At 44.6% G+C, this 18,837-nt stretch overlaps 1 protein-coding gene across 7 annotated transcripts in view; it reads right to left on the bottom strand.

Moving 5' to 3' along the window:
* The window catches only part of LOC126470629 (transcription factor 12), a 748,727-nt gene that overhangs the window by 125,469 nt on the left and 604,421 nt on the right, over window positions 1-18,837 (bottom strand). Inside the window, exon 1 of one of the 7 annotated variants that reach the window (XM_050098602.1) lies at window positions 9,879-10,383. The exons of the other annotated variants lie outside the window; for them this stretch is intronic. Coding sequence (XP_049954559.1) covers window positions 9,879-10,103 — 225 coding nt within the window. The 5' untranslated portion in view covers window positions 10,104-10,383. Of the gene's footprint in view, window positions 1-9,878; window positions 10,384-18,837 lie in introns of those variants that run through there. 7 annotated transcript variants of the gene reach the window in all.

Genomic DNA, 18,837 nt, shown 5'->3' with positions numbered 1-18,837 from the left:
CTTCCCAACTGACAACTGGACAGAATTTAGCACGATATCCCACAGGACGACATCCAACAATTCTCTCAATCAAGCCAAGCCGAATAACTGCCTGCATAAGGGCCAGAGATGGACCAACGCGTTACTGACTTGCTCAATTTGTGAAACTCTTTTTGTCGAATACATCATCCCATTTTTCTGAAATTGTAATTATTTGTTTGTCTGTACATTTACATCATATCTACCGATTACCGTCCCATTCGAATAATTCCTTCGTGGTGCGCCTCTTTTGTCGTCTTAGGGTGTATTTACAGCAGTGGAAAGGCAGGTTCAAATGGCTCTGAGCACTATGGGACTTGACATCTGTGGTCATCAGTCCCCTAGAACTTAGAACTACTTAAACCTAACTAACCTAAGGACATCACACACATCCATGCCCGAGGCAGGATTCGAACCTGCGACCGTAGCAGTCCCCCCCGGTTCTGGAAAGGCAGGTTTCGGTGACAATACTGAGGAATAATGCCTCACACCATTAAATTTCAAAATGACGAACCCCATCAGTCATGTGCGAAAATACACTATCTGATCAAAAGTATCCGGACATCTATTAGGTATATTAATATAGTACGTGTTCACCCCTCGTCTTTATGGCGGTTTCAGCTCTGTTTGGGTAACTTTCAATGAGGTGTCCGAATTTCTGAGAAAGAATGGCAGCCCATTCTTCCTCAATAGTCAAAGCTACAAAAGATAGTGATGTTGGACGCTGGGGTTTCGAGCGAATTCAACGTTCTAGCTCATCCCAAAGGTGTTCTGCTAGGTTCAGCTCGAGACTCTGGCATGGACAGTCCATTTCAGCAATGTTGTTGGCCACAACCCATTGCCTCCTAATTTCTGTTTTATTACAAGTTGCACTGAAATACGGAAACAATCATATCTGGATGTCTTGTCCGAAAATTACTTTTAGCAGACAGTTAGAGAACCACCTCGTGAGGACAACGTCTTATACTTGCTCGCAACAAAGAGACTTTAACTTATCGAACAGTTAACGTACAAGGAGGTATCAGTGATCATGAGGCTGTGATAGTATCTATGACAACTGATCTGACAAAGGATGTTAAAAAAGGTAGAGCATCGGACCAGTCAGCATCAAATACTCAGTGATGAGGACGAAGATGTGGAAAACGAATGGAAAAAAATCAATGGAATCCTGGAATATGCCCTATACAAGCATGTTCCGAGTAATGTCTTAAGGGATGGGAAAGAACACCACGGTTTAATAGCCGTGTTAGAAAACTTCTTGGGACAGAAACTTCAACTCAGATACAAGAGAATTAAAAACCTAGCTGACAAACAAAAGCTGAACGAAGCGAAAATGAGCGTAAGGAGAGCAATGAGAAAAGCGTTAAATGATTTTGAAAGATAAACTTTATCAATTGATTTGAGTAAAAATCCTAAGAGGTTTTGGTCGTATGTGAAATCAGTAAGGGGGTCAAAATCATCTATTCATTCACTCAAGGACCATTCTGGCACCGAAATAGAAGATAACAGTAAGAAGGCCGAAATACTGAATTCGGTCTTCCGAAAATGTTTCACCGCGGGGTTATCGTCACACGGTCCCTCTTTTCAATCGTCGTACAAACGTCGAAATGGCAGATATTGAGATAACCGATCACGGAATACAAAAACAATTACAATCGATTAGTAGTGGAAAGGCGTCAGGACCAGATGAGATAACTATAAGATTCCACAAAGATTATGCGAAAGAACTTGCTCCCCTTCTAGCAGTATTTTATCGTACATCGCATGAGCAACGAAGGGTACCTAGAGACTGGAAGAAAGCGCACGTCATTCCCGTTTTTAAGAAGGGCCGTAGAACAGATGAATACAATTATAGACCCATATGGTTGACGTCAATCTGTAGTAGAATTATGGAACATGTTTTATGATCAAGAATTATGACGTTCTTCGAGAAGGAAAATCACCTCTATAGAATCAACATGGATTTCTCAAACAGAGATCCACAGCGCCGTAGACAAAGGCGCTCAGGTCGATGCTGTGTTCCTTGACTTCAGGAAGCCACTTGGCACCGTCCCGCACTGCCGTTTAATGAAAAACAAAAAGAAAAAAATACGAGCTTACCGAGTATCGGAGTAGATATGCGGCTGAATTCAAGAATTCCTTGCAAACAGGACTCAACAGGTCGCTCTTAACGGAACAAAATCAACTGGTTTAAAGGTAATTTCAGGAGTACCCCAACGAAGTGTTATAGGACCATTACTGCTTACAATATATTATATAATGATCTAGCAGAAAGCGTGAGATGCTCTCTAAGGCTGTTCGCAGATGATGTGATTGCCTATAGGAAAGTAGCAACGCCAGAAGATAGTAACAATTTGTAGAATAACCTCCAGACAATTGGTGAATGGTGCAGGCTCTGGCAGTTGACCCATAACGTAAATAAATGTAACATATTGCGCAAACTCTGTACAGCTACGCTACTGATGACAAACCGCTGGAAACAATGTTCTTGTTGTGGTCTTCAGTCCAAAGATTGGTTTGATGCAGCTCTCCATGCTACTCTATTATGTGCAAGACTCTTTCATCTCCGAATAACTACTGCAACCTACATCCTTCTGAATCTGCTTACTGTATTCATCCCCTCCAGTACTAAACTGGTGATTCCTTGATACCTCAGAATGTGCCCTACCAACCGATCCCTTCTTGTAGTCAGGTTGTATCACAAATTTCTCTTCTCCCCAATTCTATTCAGTACCTCCTCATTAGTTACCTGATCGACCCATCTAATCTTCAGCATTCTTCTGTTGCACCATATTTCAAAAGGTTCAATTCATTTTTTGTCTTAACTGTTTATCGTCCATGTTTCACTTCCATACATGGCTGTACTCCATACAAGTACTTCCAGAAAGGACTTCCTGACACTTAAATCTATACTCGACGTTAACAAATTTCTCTTCTTCAGAAACAGTATCTACCGTAAAATATGTAGAAGTAACTATCAAATGGTTCATATGGCTCTAAGCACTATGGGACTTAACATCTGAGGTCATCAGTCCCCTACACTTAGAACTACCTAAACCTAACTAACCTCAGGACATCACACAGATCCATGCCCGAGGCAGGATTCGAACCTGCGACCATAGCAGCAGCGCGGTTCCGGACTGAAGCGCCTTGAACCGCTCGGCCACAGCGGCCAGCGAGTAACTATCCAGAGCGACCTTAAGTGGAGTGACCACATATAACAAATAGTGGTAAAAGCAGATGCCAGACTCAGATACATAGGAAGAATCTCAAGGTAGTGTAGCTCATCCACGAAGGAAGTGACTTATAAAGGCGCTTGACTGACCGATTCTTGGGTATTGTTCATCTATCTGTGAGCCCTTCCAGATCGTCACGGAATCGTTCAGACGGCACGAGAGTGTTACGGAGATGCACTATAAGCCCCACTGGTAGACGTTACAAGAGAGGCGTTCTGTATCACGGAGAGATTTACTACTGAAATTTCGGGAGAGTACTTTCCGGGAACATTCGGACAACATATTACTTTCCCTCACATAAGTCTCGCGTAATGATCACGAGCAGAAAATCAGAGAAATTAGAGCCAATATAGAGGCTTACCGAGAATCATTCTTTCCATGCGCTATTCGCGATATCCTTCAGCATTTAGCTTTTCCTTAAGCGCTAGAAGGGAATCACGTCCTAACCACGGAAAACACTCCTACAACGTAACACCGGCTCCTTCATATTTCACTGCCGGCGCGACCCATGACGACAAGTAAAATTTTCCGGTAATTCGCCAAATCTCCAAAACTTCCCGCAGGGCACAGCGTGTTCCATCACTTCAAATCGCTAGTTTCCATTCATCCACTGTCCACTGGATTCGCCCTTTACAGCACGTCAAGGGTAGTTTACCACTTAACTGCCGAAATGTCTGGGTTGCGAGGAGCTGCTCGACCATTTTACTCGCTCTTTTTAATTCTCTACTCACAGCCATTATGCTAGCTGGACTGTTGGTGCCACTTTGGAACTCTTGAGTGATTCTTCCCACTGATTTCACGCGATTTTTTCAACCACGATGCTCGACGGCCCCTGTCCTTCAGTACATGAGGTTCGCCTGGTCATGGTTTAGCCGTGGTTGTACCTTCGCATTTCCACTTCACAATCACCCAATCGACTTGGTCAGATTTAGAAGGATTTGTTATTCAGGCGACATCCAACGTTCGGAGTCACTGAGCCCTCCTGACAAAACTCATTCCGCTGTTACTGCCTCTCTACTGACATCTACACCTACATCCACACTCCGCAAGCCACCTGACGGTGTGTGGCGGAGGGTATTTTAAGTACCTCTATCGATTCTCCCTTCTATTCCCGTCTCTTATCGTTCGTGAAAGGAAGATTGTCGGTATGCCTCTGTGTGGGCTCTAATCTCTCTGATTTTATTCTCATGGTCTCTTCGCGAGATATACGTAGGAGGGAGCAATATACTGCTTGACTCCTCGGTAAAGGTATGTTCTCGAATCTTCAACAAAAGCCCGTACCGAGCTACTGAGCGTCTCTCTTGCAGAGTCTTCCACTGGAGTTTATAATCTCCGTAACGCTTTCGAGATTACTAAATGATCCTGTAACGAAGCGCGCTGCTCTCCGTTGGATCTTCTCTATTCCTTCTCTCAACCCTATCTGATACGGATCCCACCCTGGTGAGCAGTATTCAAGCAGTGGGCGAACAAGTGTACTGTAACCTACTTCCTTTGTTTTCGGACTGCATTTCCTTAGGAATCTTCCAATGAATCTCAATCTGGCATCTGCTTTACCGACGATTAATTTTATATGGTTATTCCATTTTAAACCACTCCTAATGCCTACTCCCAGATAATTTATGGAATTAACTGCTTCCAGTTGGTGACCTGCTATATTGTAGCTAAATGATAAAGGATCTTTATTTCTATGTATTCGCAGCACATTACACTTGTCTATATTAAGATTCAATTGCCATTCCCTGCACCATGCGTCAATTCGTTGCAGATCCTCCTGCATTTCAGTACAATTTTCTATAGTTACAACCTCTCGATATACTACAGTATCATCTGAAAAAAGCCTCAATGAACTTTCGATGTTATCCACGAGGTCATTTATATATATTGTGAATAGCAACGGTCCTACGACACTTCCCTGCGGCACACCGGAAATCACTCTTACTTCGGAAGACTTCTCTCCATTGAGAATGACATGCTGCGTTCTGTTATCTAGGAACTCTTCAATCCAATCACACAACTGGTCTGATAGTCCACATGCTCTTACTTTGTTCATTAAACGACTGTGGAGAACTGTATCAAACGCCTTGCGGAAGTCAAGAAACACGGTATCTACTTGGAAACCCGCGTTTTGTGACAACACAATACTCCCCGTCTTCTTTCATACATCTTTCGTGACATCTAGTGATCAATTCCGCATTACATAAGGATGTCCAAATACTTTTGATCAGATAGTGTGTGTTGGTTGCTTCTAATACTGACTGCCGTATCCTTAGGCTCATTTTACCACAGTATTTCTACAAAGATGTCGTACCAGGAAACAAAGTACTATTTCCCCGCAGATGTACAGGATATTGAATAAAACACTTTTTTTCTGGACGAAGTTGCTGGTGCTTCACTGACTCAGGAAAAGTGGAACCGCTACTTTTCAACTGATACAAAATATAATTTCTCTTCGTCGTCTACACGTAAAACAGCATTCTCCTAAACAACAGCTTTTTAATGTTGGACCATAAAAGCAGAGCTGTGAGTACTGGATCGGCACAGGCTGGGCCGTCGACTGTGTCTCGCAAAAACTTACATCTCCCGAAGCCCGTGAAAACTTTTCCGGTGCGATGATTTACAGTACAACAGAATTCAAGCGCGACACAGGAGTCACAACAGCCCTGTAAACTAGCAAGCAAATGTTCCGCGAAGCAGCGCGATTCTGTAGAGGACGGCCGTCACACTATGGTAGCTCGGGTTTCCCACTGACACCTCACTACAAAAACGTATCCACACCTCGTTAAAGGTTACCAGACTTCTATAGTGTTTTGCGCTATAAAATCACTAACAGAGTCTACGTAAAATACCGTACCCCCTGTTTTACTGGGATGTTGGCGCGCTGCAACTGTCGTCACCTTCTTCTGGAATCTCCACTTGCAAACAGCAGTGACGTTGTCTGCTCCACGCCCTACCATTGTATTTCACCGAAATTACGAGACAGAATTTCCGCACTTTAGTTGGCGTGTCTTCTACCGGACGATATAAACGGAGTCAGCGAAATTACGGTCATGCCGTATAGAACAAAGATCGGTATGTAGTTCGGAAAGGAGACTGATCAACAGGAGCGACTGTACCAAGACGAGGAGAACAGCCCTGCCAGAGTGACAGGGCCGCCATTATTCACGAGCCACAGATATAATTTAGTTCAAAAATGGTTCAAATGGCTCTAAGCACTATGGGACTTAACATCTGAGGTCATCAGTCCCCTAGACTAAGAACTACCTAAACCTAACTAACCTAAGGACATCACACACATCCATGCGCGAGGCAGGAAGCGAACCTGCGACCGTAGCAACAGCGCGGTTCCGGACTGAGGCGCCTAGAACCCGCTTCAGTCCGGAACCGCGCGACCGCTACGGTCGCAGGTTCGAATCCTGCCTCGGGCATGGATGTGTGTGATGTCCTTAGGTTAGTTAGGTTTAAGTAGTTCTAAGTTCTAGGGGACTGATGACCACAGTAGTTAAGTCCCATAGTGCTCAGAGCCATTTGAACCATTTTTTTTTTTTTAAATACCAAGTGACGAGCGTAAGTAAACGAAAATCGCCTGCATTATTTCAACAGAGCATCCGCGTTTAAGGGAGGAAGCTTAGAAGGAAGTTTCAGGAAGCTTGGAATTTAACATCCTGTCGATATCGAAAACATTAATGATAGAGCATTAACTCGGATTCAACGAACATGACGGAAGAAAATGGCCGCAGCCTTTCCTGAAGAAACTAACCTGTGATTTATAGAAGACACGGAAGCCGCACACGGGCTTAAAAACCTCTCCTCCATATTAAGAGACCCACAGCGTTAGATTACTTGAGTCAGTGAGATCGTCGGAAAAATTAATATGAGCGTTCGGAGCGATAGGTAATTTTATGATAAGTCATTAGACGCACACCAGAGATCCACACACTGGCTTAATCACGTCACAATTCGAGAAAGTAACTTTAATAGAATTTTCCGCCGATGCTCGGAAGATCACACTAATTGGGGAAGAAAACCATACAAATACCTGTGCTGTATAGTCCCCATGAATTCTCTGAATTATCTGCAGAAATATTAAATATCGTACTGGTATTCGTGAAAAGGAAACGAAGAAATACCGAAGACTAGTACAGACAGCTAACTATGGCAAATTAAACGGCCCCCGAAAGAGGAAAACGCAAAGTGACACTAAGCTGTGCAGAATATCAGTACGCTCAGTTCATGTACCCTTTCCATCATATTACAGAGCAATTAGAATGTAGAAAAACTTTCTCGTACTAAAAATAAGCTACAACAGAACTGTTAATGATCGATGATAAAATAAAGTGTCATTTCATCAATGCTCTACAGGTTCTACAGAAACAACATTAGATAATATCCTTCTTTAGACCAATAAATACGATTAATGCCGTGCTTGCGACTATGACATATGCACACGCTAACACGCAACATAACTTTTACGTCCAGAATAAATGTCTCACACGTCGCAAGTGGCCGCAAATACTCAACAAAACGATTTTTCTCATTGTGTTTTATACGGAAGGGCGGACACGTAACGCAGAAAAGTTCGCCTGTAGGAACGAAGTGAGGACGAGACGAAGAAACGAAATGTGATGGTGTAGGACGTGGCTGTATGGACGAAAGAGTACGGCAATCTGAGAAGTGAAGCGCTGATACGCAGGAGGAGACAGGCGCCCTTTGTAGTTGTAGACGTACTTGGCCGTCGGTCAGAGCGCGCCGAGTAGTTGCGCTGCGCTGGAACACCGTGCAAGAACACGCCTCGCCGCCACTATTCTTAGCAAAACGAGCGAGCAACTGCGCTTCTTCGTTGCTCGGAAACTCCAGAAAACTTCACTGAGGTATCTCTGGAAAACTTCATTGTGCCTGGCATTCTAATAACAAGCAACGATTGTAGTTATTGCACTCACATACTTTTCGTGTTAATCGTATCACCTTCTTTTTCAGCTATAATTTGGCCTTAAGAAGATTGTGTACATAAACTTCATACAGCCAGTAGGAAAACAAAGCGAATGGTAATATAATAGGCTTAGAAACAACACGTGTCAGAGCTTAACTTCCTGTCGATGTAGGGGTTATTGGAGGCGGAGGACAGACTCGTTTTGCACGACGCTTCGGGAAGAAATGGACCGTAGCTCTTTTCTACCACGGAACAAGGAAATACCTAAAGTAATCGGAGAAAGCATGGGAAAGCAAAACAGCTGGACGGGATTTGAACCCCGTTCCCCTCAAATGCAAGCTGGACATTATTTAAACAGAGATTTTGCTGCACACCTCCCTTTTAAAATATATACAATTTTTCGAGAGCAAAGCATTCTATCGCCTGAGATGGAGCTCAGCGCATACATTGCTCCACCAATAACACCTCAAATGCTGAAATAACTTTTTTTTATTTAAGGATACGCTTTCGTCTCCATTCTCGTTCTATAGCTACTTGACGCTGCAGACAATGAAGGACAGTAAATTGTAATACCACGCACGTCTGCTGAACTTCTGGTTTTGCCACCTCGCGCATTGCGTGTCATTTACGAGCTTCGCAACTTTGCTACAATTAGAAAGGATACGTACGTGAGCGAGCACATCTGTCTAAATTTGAAGACCGCTGCTGAAGGCTGACGTGCTTCCCCACGGACAACCAGTTAGGCGCGTCAACATGCACGAACAATGACTGCTGCGACCTATAACACGTAACACATTCTTGTCCGTGACAACAGAACGTACTGCATGCCATTACCGTGAGCGCTTTGTCTCATGCCAGATCAACAGAACTTTCAGAATTGCGAGAGAACCTCCTTGAAAAAGCGAGTGGGGAGTCATGTCTACATCTCCTTTAGGAATCGAGGAAACTGGATTGTTACTCTCAATAGTCTATCATTTGCCGAACGATCTCTGTAAGTACCGTACTTATAGTGCCTACACTGCGAAAACGCTGAAATGTACGTCAGAAAGTTGGCAATAATTATGGTCAACACGTAGATATTTCGGACGAGAGTCAAACAAATTCGCCACTCGCTGAGCACACTGTGTTCCTGTGCCAAGCAGACTTTCGGCCAGTTCGACCTCATTAACGCGGTATTAACGTCACTATGCAAATTCGCTGTTACAGTGCCAAGCGACACTGGAATGTGTTTGTGTACACCTCTGCAGAATCCCAGATTTTCATGCCTGTAACGAGAAAACACACGGTATATTTTGAATTTTCAGCGGCTTAGTGACATGCTGTGTATTACCCGATTGAAGCCTGGAGCAACGTCCACTCGTCTCGGGATTTTAAACAGCAATTCTTTTGTCTACGATGATAATGTCCCGTTTCTCTCAGGTCTGTCACGGCGTTCTTACGGTAAGTGGAACTTTAGCTACGGTTCTCAATGAAGGAGAAATACTTTTAAAGCGTAATCTTAATATTAAACAATTAAGCAATTTTTTAATCGCAAGCAAAATAATCCGTCAGCTGCCCTCGAATAGTGCGCTGATTAATAATGCTATTACGAGGGAAGCTTGCGGGCTCCGCGAGAAACTGAGCATGGGCTTTGTTAGGCAGGAAGTACGTAGGTTGGCAGCACATGGGACACGGTAAGAAGCAGGCATGCGACATACCCCGCTCTCGCGGCCGCTGCCGGCGTTGTACTTCCAGAAGTGCGCCGGCTGCTGGTGCTGCTGTTGGTGTTGGTGCTGCTGGCTGTAGCAGTGGGGCCCTGCCACCATTGCCTCCTGCTGCGTCGGCACCAAACCCACCACAGAGCTCTGCCGGCCCGCGTAACAGTTGCCACCGATACTCTTCATCGGCCGGATCGTCGACTTATCGGTGAACATGCCGTACATCTCGCTAGCCCTTCCCTGCACTCAACATTTTTTATTCAAAGTTAGCCGAGGGCAATCGCCAAATGCGACGTCGCCGAAAGGAAATCCACACACTATCGTCCGTCGATTATCGATCGACCGAAATCAGCAGTTTATCTCCTTCGACAACATTCGAGTTTATTACAATGTCTATCTTATCTGGCGCGGCGGCGATACAGAGTAGAAACGGAGAGCGCATCGTTTATCTAGGCTGGCTACTCGTGTCTGGCAGGCATTCCCGCAGTCCGGGACTACTGCCAAGGCGGCGGGCTGCCCGACGCGTATGACGCTCTGGCCAGTGCTGACAACTGCTGGCGGCTGGCGCGCGCGCTCCCCTCCACAGCCCGCGGACGGAGAGGGGGGGCTTCCCGCCACAGCGCTCTCTCTCCCCTCCCACTACTGCCGCACGCTCGAGTATAACCTACACTACATCTCTTAGTCGTCACTGTTGCTTTCACCGTCTGTGCATTTCTGGACGAGCAATGCATACTGATGCTGCACCAAGATATCCTGGCAACGTCCTCAACTAGATTCCCCTCCAAGCTATCTCCGGCACACCGCCACCATATCCAGCTCTCATATTTTCCCCTCCTAATAACTCCCCCCACCCCGACCCCCCTCTCTATCGCTCTCTCTGTCTATCTATCTCTCCCGCGAGCACAAGACCGCGCCGTTCAAACCAACCTTAGGATTGATGACCGTTTTATTTCATTGTCCCAGAATATGTCGACAAGGGTCGGGTAAGCTAAATGAACGGAAATAAAACACTTTTAGCCAAGGCGCTGTGTTGATCATCAAGTTAAAACTGCTTTCCGTTCTCTCGAATAACCAACGCGCCTAACGTAAAATAATCTCATCTCAGCTGCAACACTGGGAACGTGGTAAGCCAGATCTTTCGCTGAACCCATCTTTCCGTAATTCCCGCAAGATGGTGGATATTGGAAAGACTAGTCAGGAGCCAGTGACAAATGTCAAGCCAATTTCAGTGACTTCCCGAAATGCCTTTATTGGAGGAGAATTGCCTGCGAAAGGCATGTGTCCGGATTCGAATACCGTTCCAACCCACAATTGTAACCGATAATCAAATTTATTATGAAGAGAAGACTGTTAGTTATCAAGACAAGAACGTTTGCAGTATACTTCCGGCGTGTGAACATTACATCATTTATCTCGTTTCTACCATTAATAGTAGCTTTCATTGGAGATCTGATGGCGTGAATAAGGTGGAATAAAGCGAACATTCGTTGTGTACCTTGACAAAATGTAATCAGTGTCGAAACGCACGTACGAAGAAAGAAGGAAGGAAAATTTGAGCCGTCCGGGGTAGCCGAGCGGTTCTAGGCGCTACAGCCTGGAACCGCGCGACTACTACGGCCGCAGGTTCGAATCCTGCCTCAGGCATAGATGTGTGTGATGTCCTTAGGTTAGTTAGGTTTAAGTAGTTCTAAGTTCTAGGGGACTGATGACCTGAGAAGTTAAGTCCCATAGTGCTCAGAGCCATTTGAACCATGTTGAAAATTAGAATTTGACTCCTGTCGATGGACAAATCAATAGAGAAGGAGTGGAGAAGGGTGCGGAAAGCAATCAAACGTTTCCTTTTCGCAGAAACCACAGGAGTAAATGCCTTAAGCGATTTAGAGAAACCAACATAAACACTAAGGCGACACAAGTCGAGGGATGCCTCCTAATATCCTATGGGCCTCCGGTTTGCCCGGCGTAGTGAAGTAACTCGACGTGGCATGGACTCAACAAGTCGTTGGAAATCCCCTGCAGAAATATTGAGCCATGCTGCCTCTATTGCCGACCATAATTGCGGAAGTGTTGCCGATGCAGAATTTTGTGCACGAAACGACCTCTCGATTCCGTCCCATGAATGTTCGACGGGTTTCATGTTGGGCGATCTGGGTGGCCAAATCATTCGCTCGCACTGACCTGAATGGTCTTCGCCAAGCTCTGGTTCACCAGACGTCTAGGGCTCAACCGATGTGATCATGAGATGTCATGCTGTTAGCAAAGGCACTCGCATCGCTCATCTCCTGGTTCAAATGGCTCTGACCACTATGGGACTCAACATCTGAGGTCATCAGTCCCCTAAAACTTAGAACTACTAAAACCTAACTAACCCAAGGACATTACACACATCCATGCCCGAGGCAGGATTCGAACCTGCGACCGTAGCGGTCGCGCAGTTCCAGATTGAAGCGCTTAGAACCTCTCGGCCACACCGGCCGGCTCAACTCCTGGATTGGATTGGATTGTTTGGGGGAGGAGACCAGACAGCGTGGTCCTCGGTCTCATCGGATTAGGGAAGGACGGGGAAGGAAGTCGGCCGTGCCCTTTCAAAGGAACCATCCCGGCATTTGCGTGGAGCGATTTAGGGAAATCACGGAAAACCTAAATCAGGATGGCCGGGCGCGGGATTGAACCGTCGTCCTCCCGAATACGAGCTCATCTCCTGCCGTAGCCCCTTAACGCCAGATTTCGCATCACTGTTGTAACGGATAAGTTCGTTGTACGTCCCACATTAATTTCTGCGGTTATTTCACGCAGTGTTGCTTGTCTGCTAGCACCGACAACTCTATGTAAACGCCGCTGTTCTCGGTCGTTAAGTGAAGGCCGTCGGCCACTACGTTGTCCGTGGTGAGAGGTAATGCCAGAAATTTGGTATCCCGGTACACTCTTGACACTTTGGATTTCGGAATTTTGAATTCCCTAACAATTTCCGAACCGCAATGTCCCATGCGTCTAGTTCTAACTACCATTCTGCATTCAAAAGCTTTTAATTCCTGTCGTGCGGCCATAATCACGCCAGAAACCTTTTCACATGAGTCATCTAAGTACAAGTGACAGCTCCGCCAATATACTGACCTTTTATACCCTGTGTACGCGACACTATCACCATCTGCATATGTGCATATCGATATCCCACGACTTTTGTCACGTCAGTGTATTTAAATCTGGAAGGGTGGACGTGATTTGGGCTGCCGCTGCCGGCCGCGGTGGTCTCGCGGTTCTAGGCGCCTAGTCCGGAGCCGCGCGACTGCTACGGTCGCAGGTTCGAATCCTGCCTCGGGCATGGATGTGTGTGATGTCCTTAGGTTAGTTAGGTTTAAGTAGTTCTAAGTTCTAGGGGACTGATGACCACAGATGTTAAGTCCCATAGTGCTCAGAGCCTTTTTTTTTTTTTGCCGGCGGAAGTGGCCGTGCGGTTATAGACGCTGCAGTCTGGAACCGCGAGACCGCTACGGTCGCAGGTTCGAATCCTGCCTCGGGCATGGATGTGTGTGATGTCCTTACGTTAGTTAGGTTTAACTAGTTCTAAGTTCTAGGGGACTAATGACCTCAGCAGTTGAGTCCCATAGTGCTCAGAGCCATTTGAACCATTTTTTTGGGCTGCCGTAGTGCAGTGTGTTTATCGTTGTACCACATCGCTCAGCAAGTACCAATAACCATGAGTTATTTGTACCCTTAGGAAGTTCACTGTAGAAGCTGGTCACAGCTTTCTTGAAATTTCGTACATTCGTGATTAGCATCAGCCTACATAGGTGTAGGACGTCGAAGTAATTTAGAGACGTTTTGCAGGAATTTCATCCGAAGGGTCTGGTCAATGACAGAGCGTTACGGAAATTACATGGGAATCATTCGAAGAAACAACATTTTTCTCACAGAAGTTCGCAGGGTATTTATAAAAGCAGCATTTGGGCCACGATGCTGTTGAAACTGCTCTGTCGCCCCCATAGTATGTTTTACGTAAGGTCAAGACCGCATAATCAGGCTACTACAGAATCGTTTCTCTCTTAAATGGACTGGAACTTTAAGAGAAGCGACAAGAAATTGTACGTAGACTCCTCCGTTGCTCCTTGGATACTGGTTTGCCGAGCAAATAATATGTCGATGTAAATGAACAAAGAGGAAGGATCGCATGCACTCACTTAATGATTATGCCACCAAGCGCACAGTTAGGTGCTGAACGACTGTAGCCACGTTTCTTGCATAGAGTTAAATGTCCTGCAGGCACTGAGATCATTGGGGCGATTGTGTTATAGCGCACTCCAAATGCGGACTCGAAGCTCTGCGGCTACTTGCAGAGAGATGCATCAGTCGTGCACTTAAATCCGTCTTCGATAGATAAGGCTAAAAACCTACGTATGTGCGAAGAATATTTCGCCTATGTCAAAAGCGTTCTGTGTGTGCTTTTTGCCCTTACGTTGCAGTGTGTGTCGTTCGTCGGCTCCCTTCAGCAACAGCCCTCAGCCTATTCCGGTTGCTAATGGTTCTTCTGGTAGACAAAAGCTTTATGGCAGTATTTCTCAGAAAGCAGCAACGCGGACCTCAGTCTGAATCGCAGAAGCTCACTACCGTACAAAGAAACGAGTAGAATTTAAATTAAGTTTCTGCTACAAAGGTTCTTGCCCTTATAATCAGAATTCATCATATTCCCCGTGGTTATCAGCTTCGCGCACCATAAAGAGAAAAAGAAATATGCGAATGTTGTTACCCGGTTTTTTCACACTGACTGCGCGCTTCTTACACAGCTTAATGGATTTTGTTCGAACTTAGTGGAACGAAACAGCATTCAGGAGCTGTCTTATCGTGGAAATATTTCTTGAAAATACAATATTATTTCAATTATTGATTATTTTCTTGTACGAAGAAAAATCTCACAGCGCTTATACAGGTGCGTTCAGTAATAAATGAGTGTTGTACACCTATATCGTTCAAAAGCTCAAGAAGTCTATGACCTTAATACACGTATTGTGCTTAGTCATTTAAAAATTTCGTTATGCGTCAGGCTACTTCAATTAAACTAAATTCAGCGATCAAATAACTTACGGGAATGCATCTGGTTGACATCGACGACACCCGCTGATATTTCAACAGCAGCACACCGTATCATACGTTGTATACGAGAGAAACTCAGCTCTTAACCTCAACGAGTTGAAAAGTAAGAAATAAATGTTTGTGAATGTGTAACGGTAATAGGCGCTGTGGGTACAAAATACTCGGCCACTGGTTCTATTATATTCTTTACTTACTAGTGATGCAACAGATACTGCAGACGTTCGCCATTAAAATGCAATCGGCCAATGTAATTTCTAACGAGAAGGTTCGCAGAATAACAATGAAAAAATAGAAAAGTCAAGTACTGCATTGCTTGCTGTTTTTTTACCTCGACATTTTTTTATCTCAGCATACGTTTTTTTACGATCATTGCAAAAATAACCCAAGAAGTTTAGCAAGACTTACGCATAATCGCCACATTAAAACTAGAAGCACACATATATGTAATCGATGTTCAATGACATACATACAGTATGCCCCTGCTAAGAGTCGTCAGGTGTCTGTCCTCTGGCGTTTCGCACGATATTTTCAATTCCGGTATCTTTTAACGTGTTGGTGATCCAACGTAAACAAAGAACTCTCATCAGGTGCTCTACAGGGTGTCCCAGAAGGAACAGTCAGGGATATGGCAGGAACGGTCATTCGAAGCAAAAAGTCTAGTAAACTTGTGCTCCAAAATGCATACCTTAAGAGCTACGACTACTACTTCATCTTCGCTACTACGAAACAAATCACTTGTATTGCAAGCCCTTTGTTTTCCACGTTTTGAGAGCAAAACAAGGAAATAGAGTCCAGTAAACTTCGACTCTAACGTGCATACCTTAAGAGCTCTAAACACTTATTCAACAGAAGAGCTGTTATTCACACGGCGAAGATGAGCAAGTGTTCATAGCTCTTAAAATATGCATTTTAAAGTCCAAGATTACTAGATTTTGTTTTGTTTCGAATGATCGTTCCTGTCATATCCCTGAATATTTACAACTCCTCCTGGGATGTCTTGTACACGACGGCAGAGTCTACGGAAAACATCCTATGACTCTCATCACAAACAAAATGTTGATTGAAGGGTGACTTCTGGTGATCAATCGACAGAGCAGTCTAAAATTAGAATGATGCAATATCCAATTCACACCTGTCTATAGACGGTAATAGCAGATCGCATAGATAATGGCGGAGAGCGAAAAACAATCATCATATTGTGAAGACGGTGTCGTGTTACACATGTGTGTTACAAGAGTCGCTGCTGGAAATACAGATGATGATGATTGGTTTGTGGGGCGCTCAACTGCGCGGTCATCAGCGCCCGTACAAAGTCCCAATTTTTTCATAGTCCATTTTTTTCACAGTCTTATCTAGCCACTGTCACGTATGACGACGATGATGATAACGATGACGATGATGAGGAAAACACAAACAACCAGTCTCCGGACAGAGAAAACTGGAAATACCGATTATTCTCCGAGATTTGACGTCATGTCAATAAACATACTTGAACTGAATATACCACGATTCTACGGTTGGGTTTAAATCACAGAGAAGACTCTTTTGTTTGAACTGATTCTACCTTCAAATAACAAAGCTGAAATTGAAAACATCGTTTAAAAAACCAGATTAAGGACAACTGACTACTTTTCGAAGGTACACCCAGTGTATACTGAGTGATCGTGAATTCCACTGACAATATTTTGGAGGTTGTTCAGGGATATTTTATGAGCGTTTCGGTATCAGGTAACCGTGGTCTTCGATGGCTCGTTACACAGCAATATTATTATTATGATCTATTCTAAAAATGGTTCAAATGGCTCTGAGCACTATGGGACATAACATCTGAGGTCATCAGGAACTTAGAACTACTTAAACCTAACTAACCTAAGGACATCACACACATCCATGCCCGAGGCAGGATTCGAACCTGCGACCGTAGCAGTTGCGCGGTTCCAGACTGAAGCGCCTAGAACCGCTCGGCCACTCCGGCCAGCTATGATCTATTCTGTTCATTACCCTAAATGCCTTTGATTCAGTTAATATACCTTCACAACAGTGAAAAAGCCTGTGATACGCAATCGCTAAAATGCACAACACAAAACGCAGAGTGATGCAATATTGCTCAGATGCAAAAGTACTGTGATGTGCTTGCCGGCGCTGCAAGGTCAGTTCAGCTTACGTGCGATAACAGATTTAATTTTTGTATTGTAAATCCACGACGTGTCTTTTACAGCACAATACTTATAAAATATCCCTAAAAGAAAACCATGTATACAACGCGAATGTTTCCCAAAAGGAATGTTCACTTACTGTGGTGTTTTCATGGCATCTCTCTGCCTACTGTTCATGTCGTCTTATGAGTTGGCGACGTGCTACCAATCGTTCTTCATTGTAAGGGAACGTACAATAACAACAGAGGGAGACATTGAGTTACTAAGCTGACGAATTCGTTGGCATTAGATGACTCATTAACGGATACACACGATTACACTTCGACTTACGGATGTCGACGTTAGCCGGCCGGGGTGGCCGAGTGGTTCTAGGCGCTTAAGTCTGGAACCGCGCGACCGCTGCGGTCGCAGGTTAGAATCCTGCCTCGGGCATGGATGTGTGTGATGTCCTTAGATTAGTTAGGTTTAAGTAGTTCTAAGTTCTAGGGGACTTATGACCTCAGAAGTTAAGTCCCATTGCGCTCAGAGCTATTTGAACCATTTTTTTTTTGTCGACGTTACACTAAAAGAAGCCAATGTGGATTGTTTACCAACATTCATATATACTGGTTAGTTATGACTCTATTTAGGCGGACAAAGCTCGTAGTGTAAAATGACGATACCTAATGAAGTTTGCACTAAAATTCTAAGACAAACCCTAGTGTGATTCAGAACATCTCTGCTGTCTGTTTGATAGTAAAAATAGGTACCGTTCTGTATGCGAAATGAATACGGGTTGTTATTAATCATCTATTCCGACAGTGTTGAAACCACTGTATTTGTTAATTTAGTGATACCTACTTTATACTTACTTCAATGAAAAGAGCAGTTCCATTGGGCATCTCGCTTGGAAAATATTCGTGGTGGCCGTTTTGGGTGATCAGCTGTGTATACACAGACAGGGTGTTGCACAATTTATGTTACACACTCCTAGAGGTAGTAGAGGAGGCTCAGTAGATCAAGTTTTACACAGCAGCCCATGTCCGGAAACAGTTCGTTTTCGCGTTACAAGGAAAACAAGATGTACGTATATAAATCCTATTTACTGTGATATTACAACAGCTGTTCGATATGACGACCACCAAGTTCAGTGCACAGTGTATCTGCGCAATAAGTTCGCATAAGTTCTGTCCAACATACGTGGTTAAGGTTAATCACTTCTGCCGCACTCGTGATCCATGCAACCTGATCTTCCTCCGACTGGACAGGGTCTTGGAAACAAGACTCTGCATGTGGCCCCACAAGAAAAAGTACAAATGGGTTAAATCTGGGGATCTAGGCCGTCAAGCATGTGGCCCACCTCGACCGAGCCACTTGTCCTCATAGACTACGTTCAGATAGCTTCGGACGCGAACTGCAAAACGTACTGCCGCGCCATCATGATGGAACCACAATTCGTGTCGAATGTCCAATGACACATCTTCTGAAAACTCCGCCAGCACTTGCTGTGGGAATACCAAGTAACTGGCACCCGTTAGGTGCGGAGGAATAATGTACGGCCCAATCACACGATCATCGCAGATACCTGCCCAGACATTGATGCCGAAGGTGTGCTGAAAACTTCGTGTACATGTGGTTTTGGGGTTTTCTTGATCCCGAAAGTGGCTGTTTCGAGCATTCAAAACACCTTCCCAGTTGAAATACGCTTCGTCGGTGGAAACTGAGGAAAATCCACACAA

This window comes from Schistocerca serialis, chromosome 3, assembly GCF_023864345.2.
Source record: "Schistocerca serialis cubense isolate TAMUIC-IGC-003099 chromosome 3, iqSchSeri2.2, whole genome shotgun sequence".
In the NCBI taxonomy this organism is placed as follows: Eukaryota; Metazoa; Arthropoda; class Insecta; order Orthoptera; family Acrididae; genus Schistocerca; species Schistocerca serialis.
This window is presented reverse-complemented; position numbering and strand designations above follow the sequence as displayed.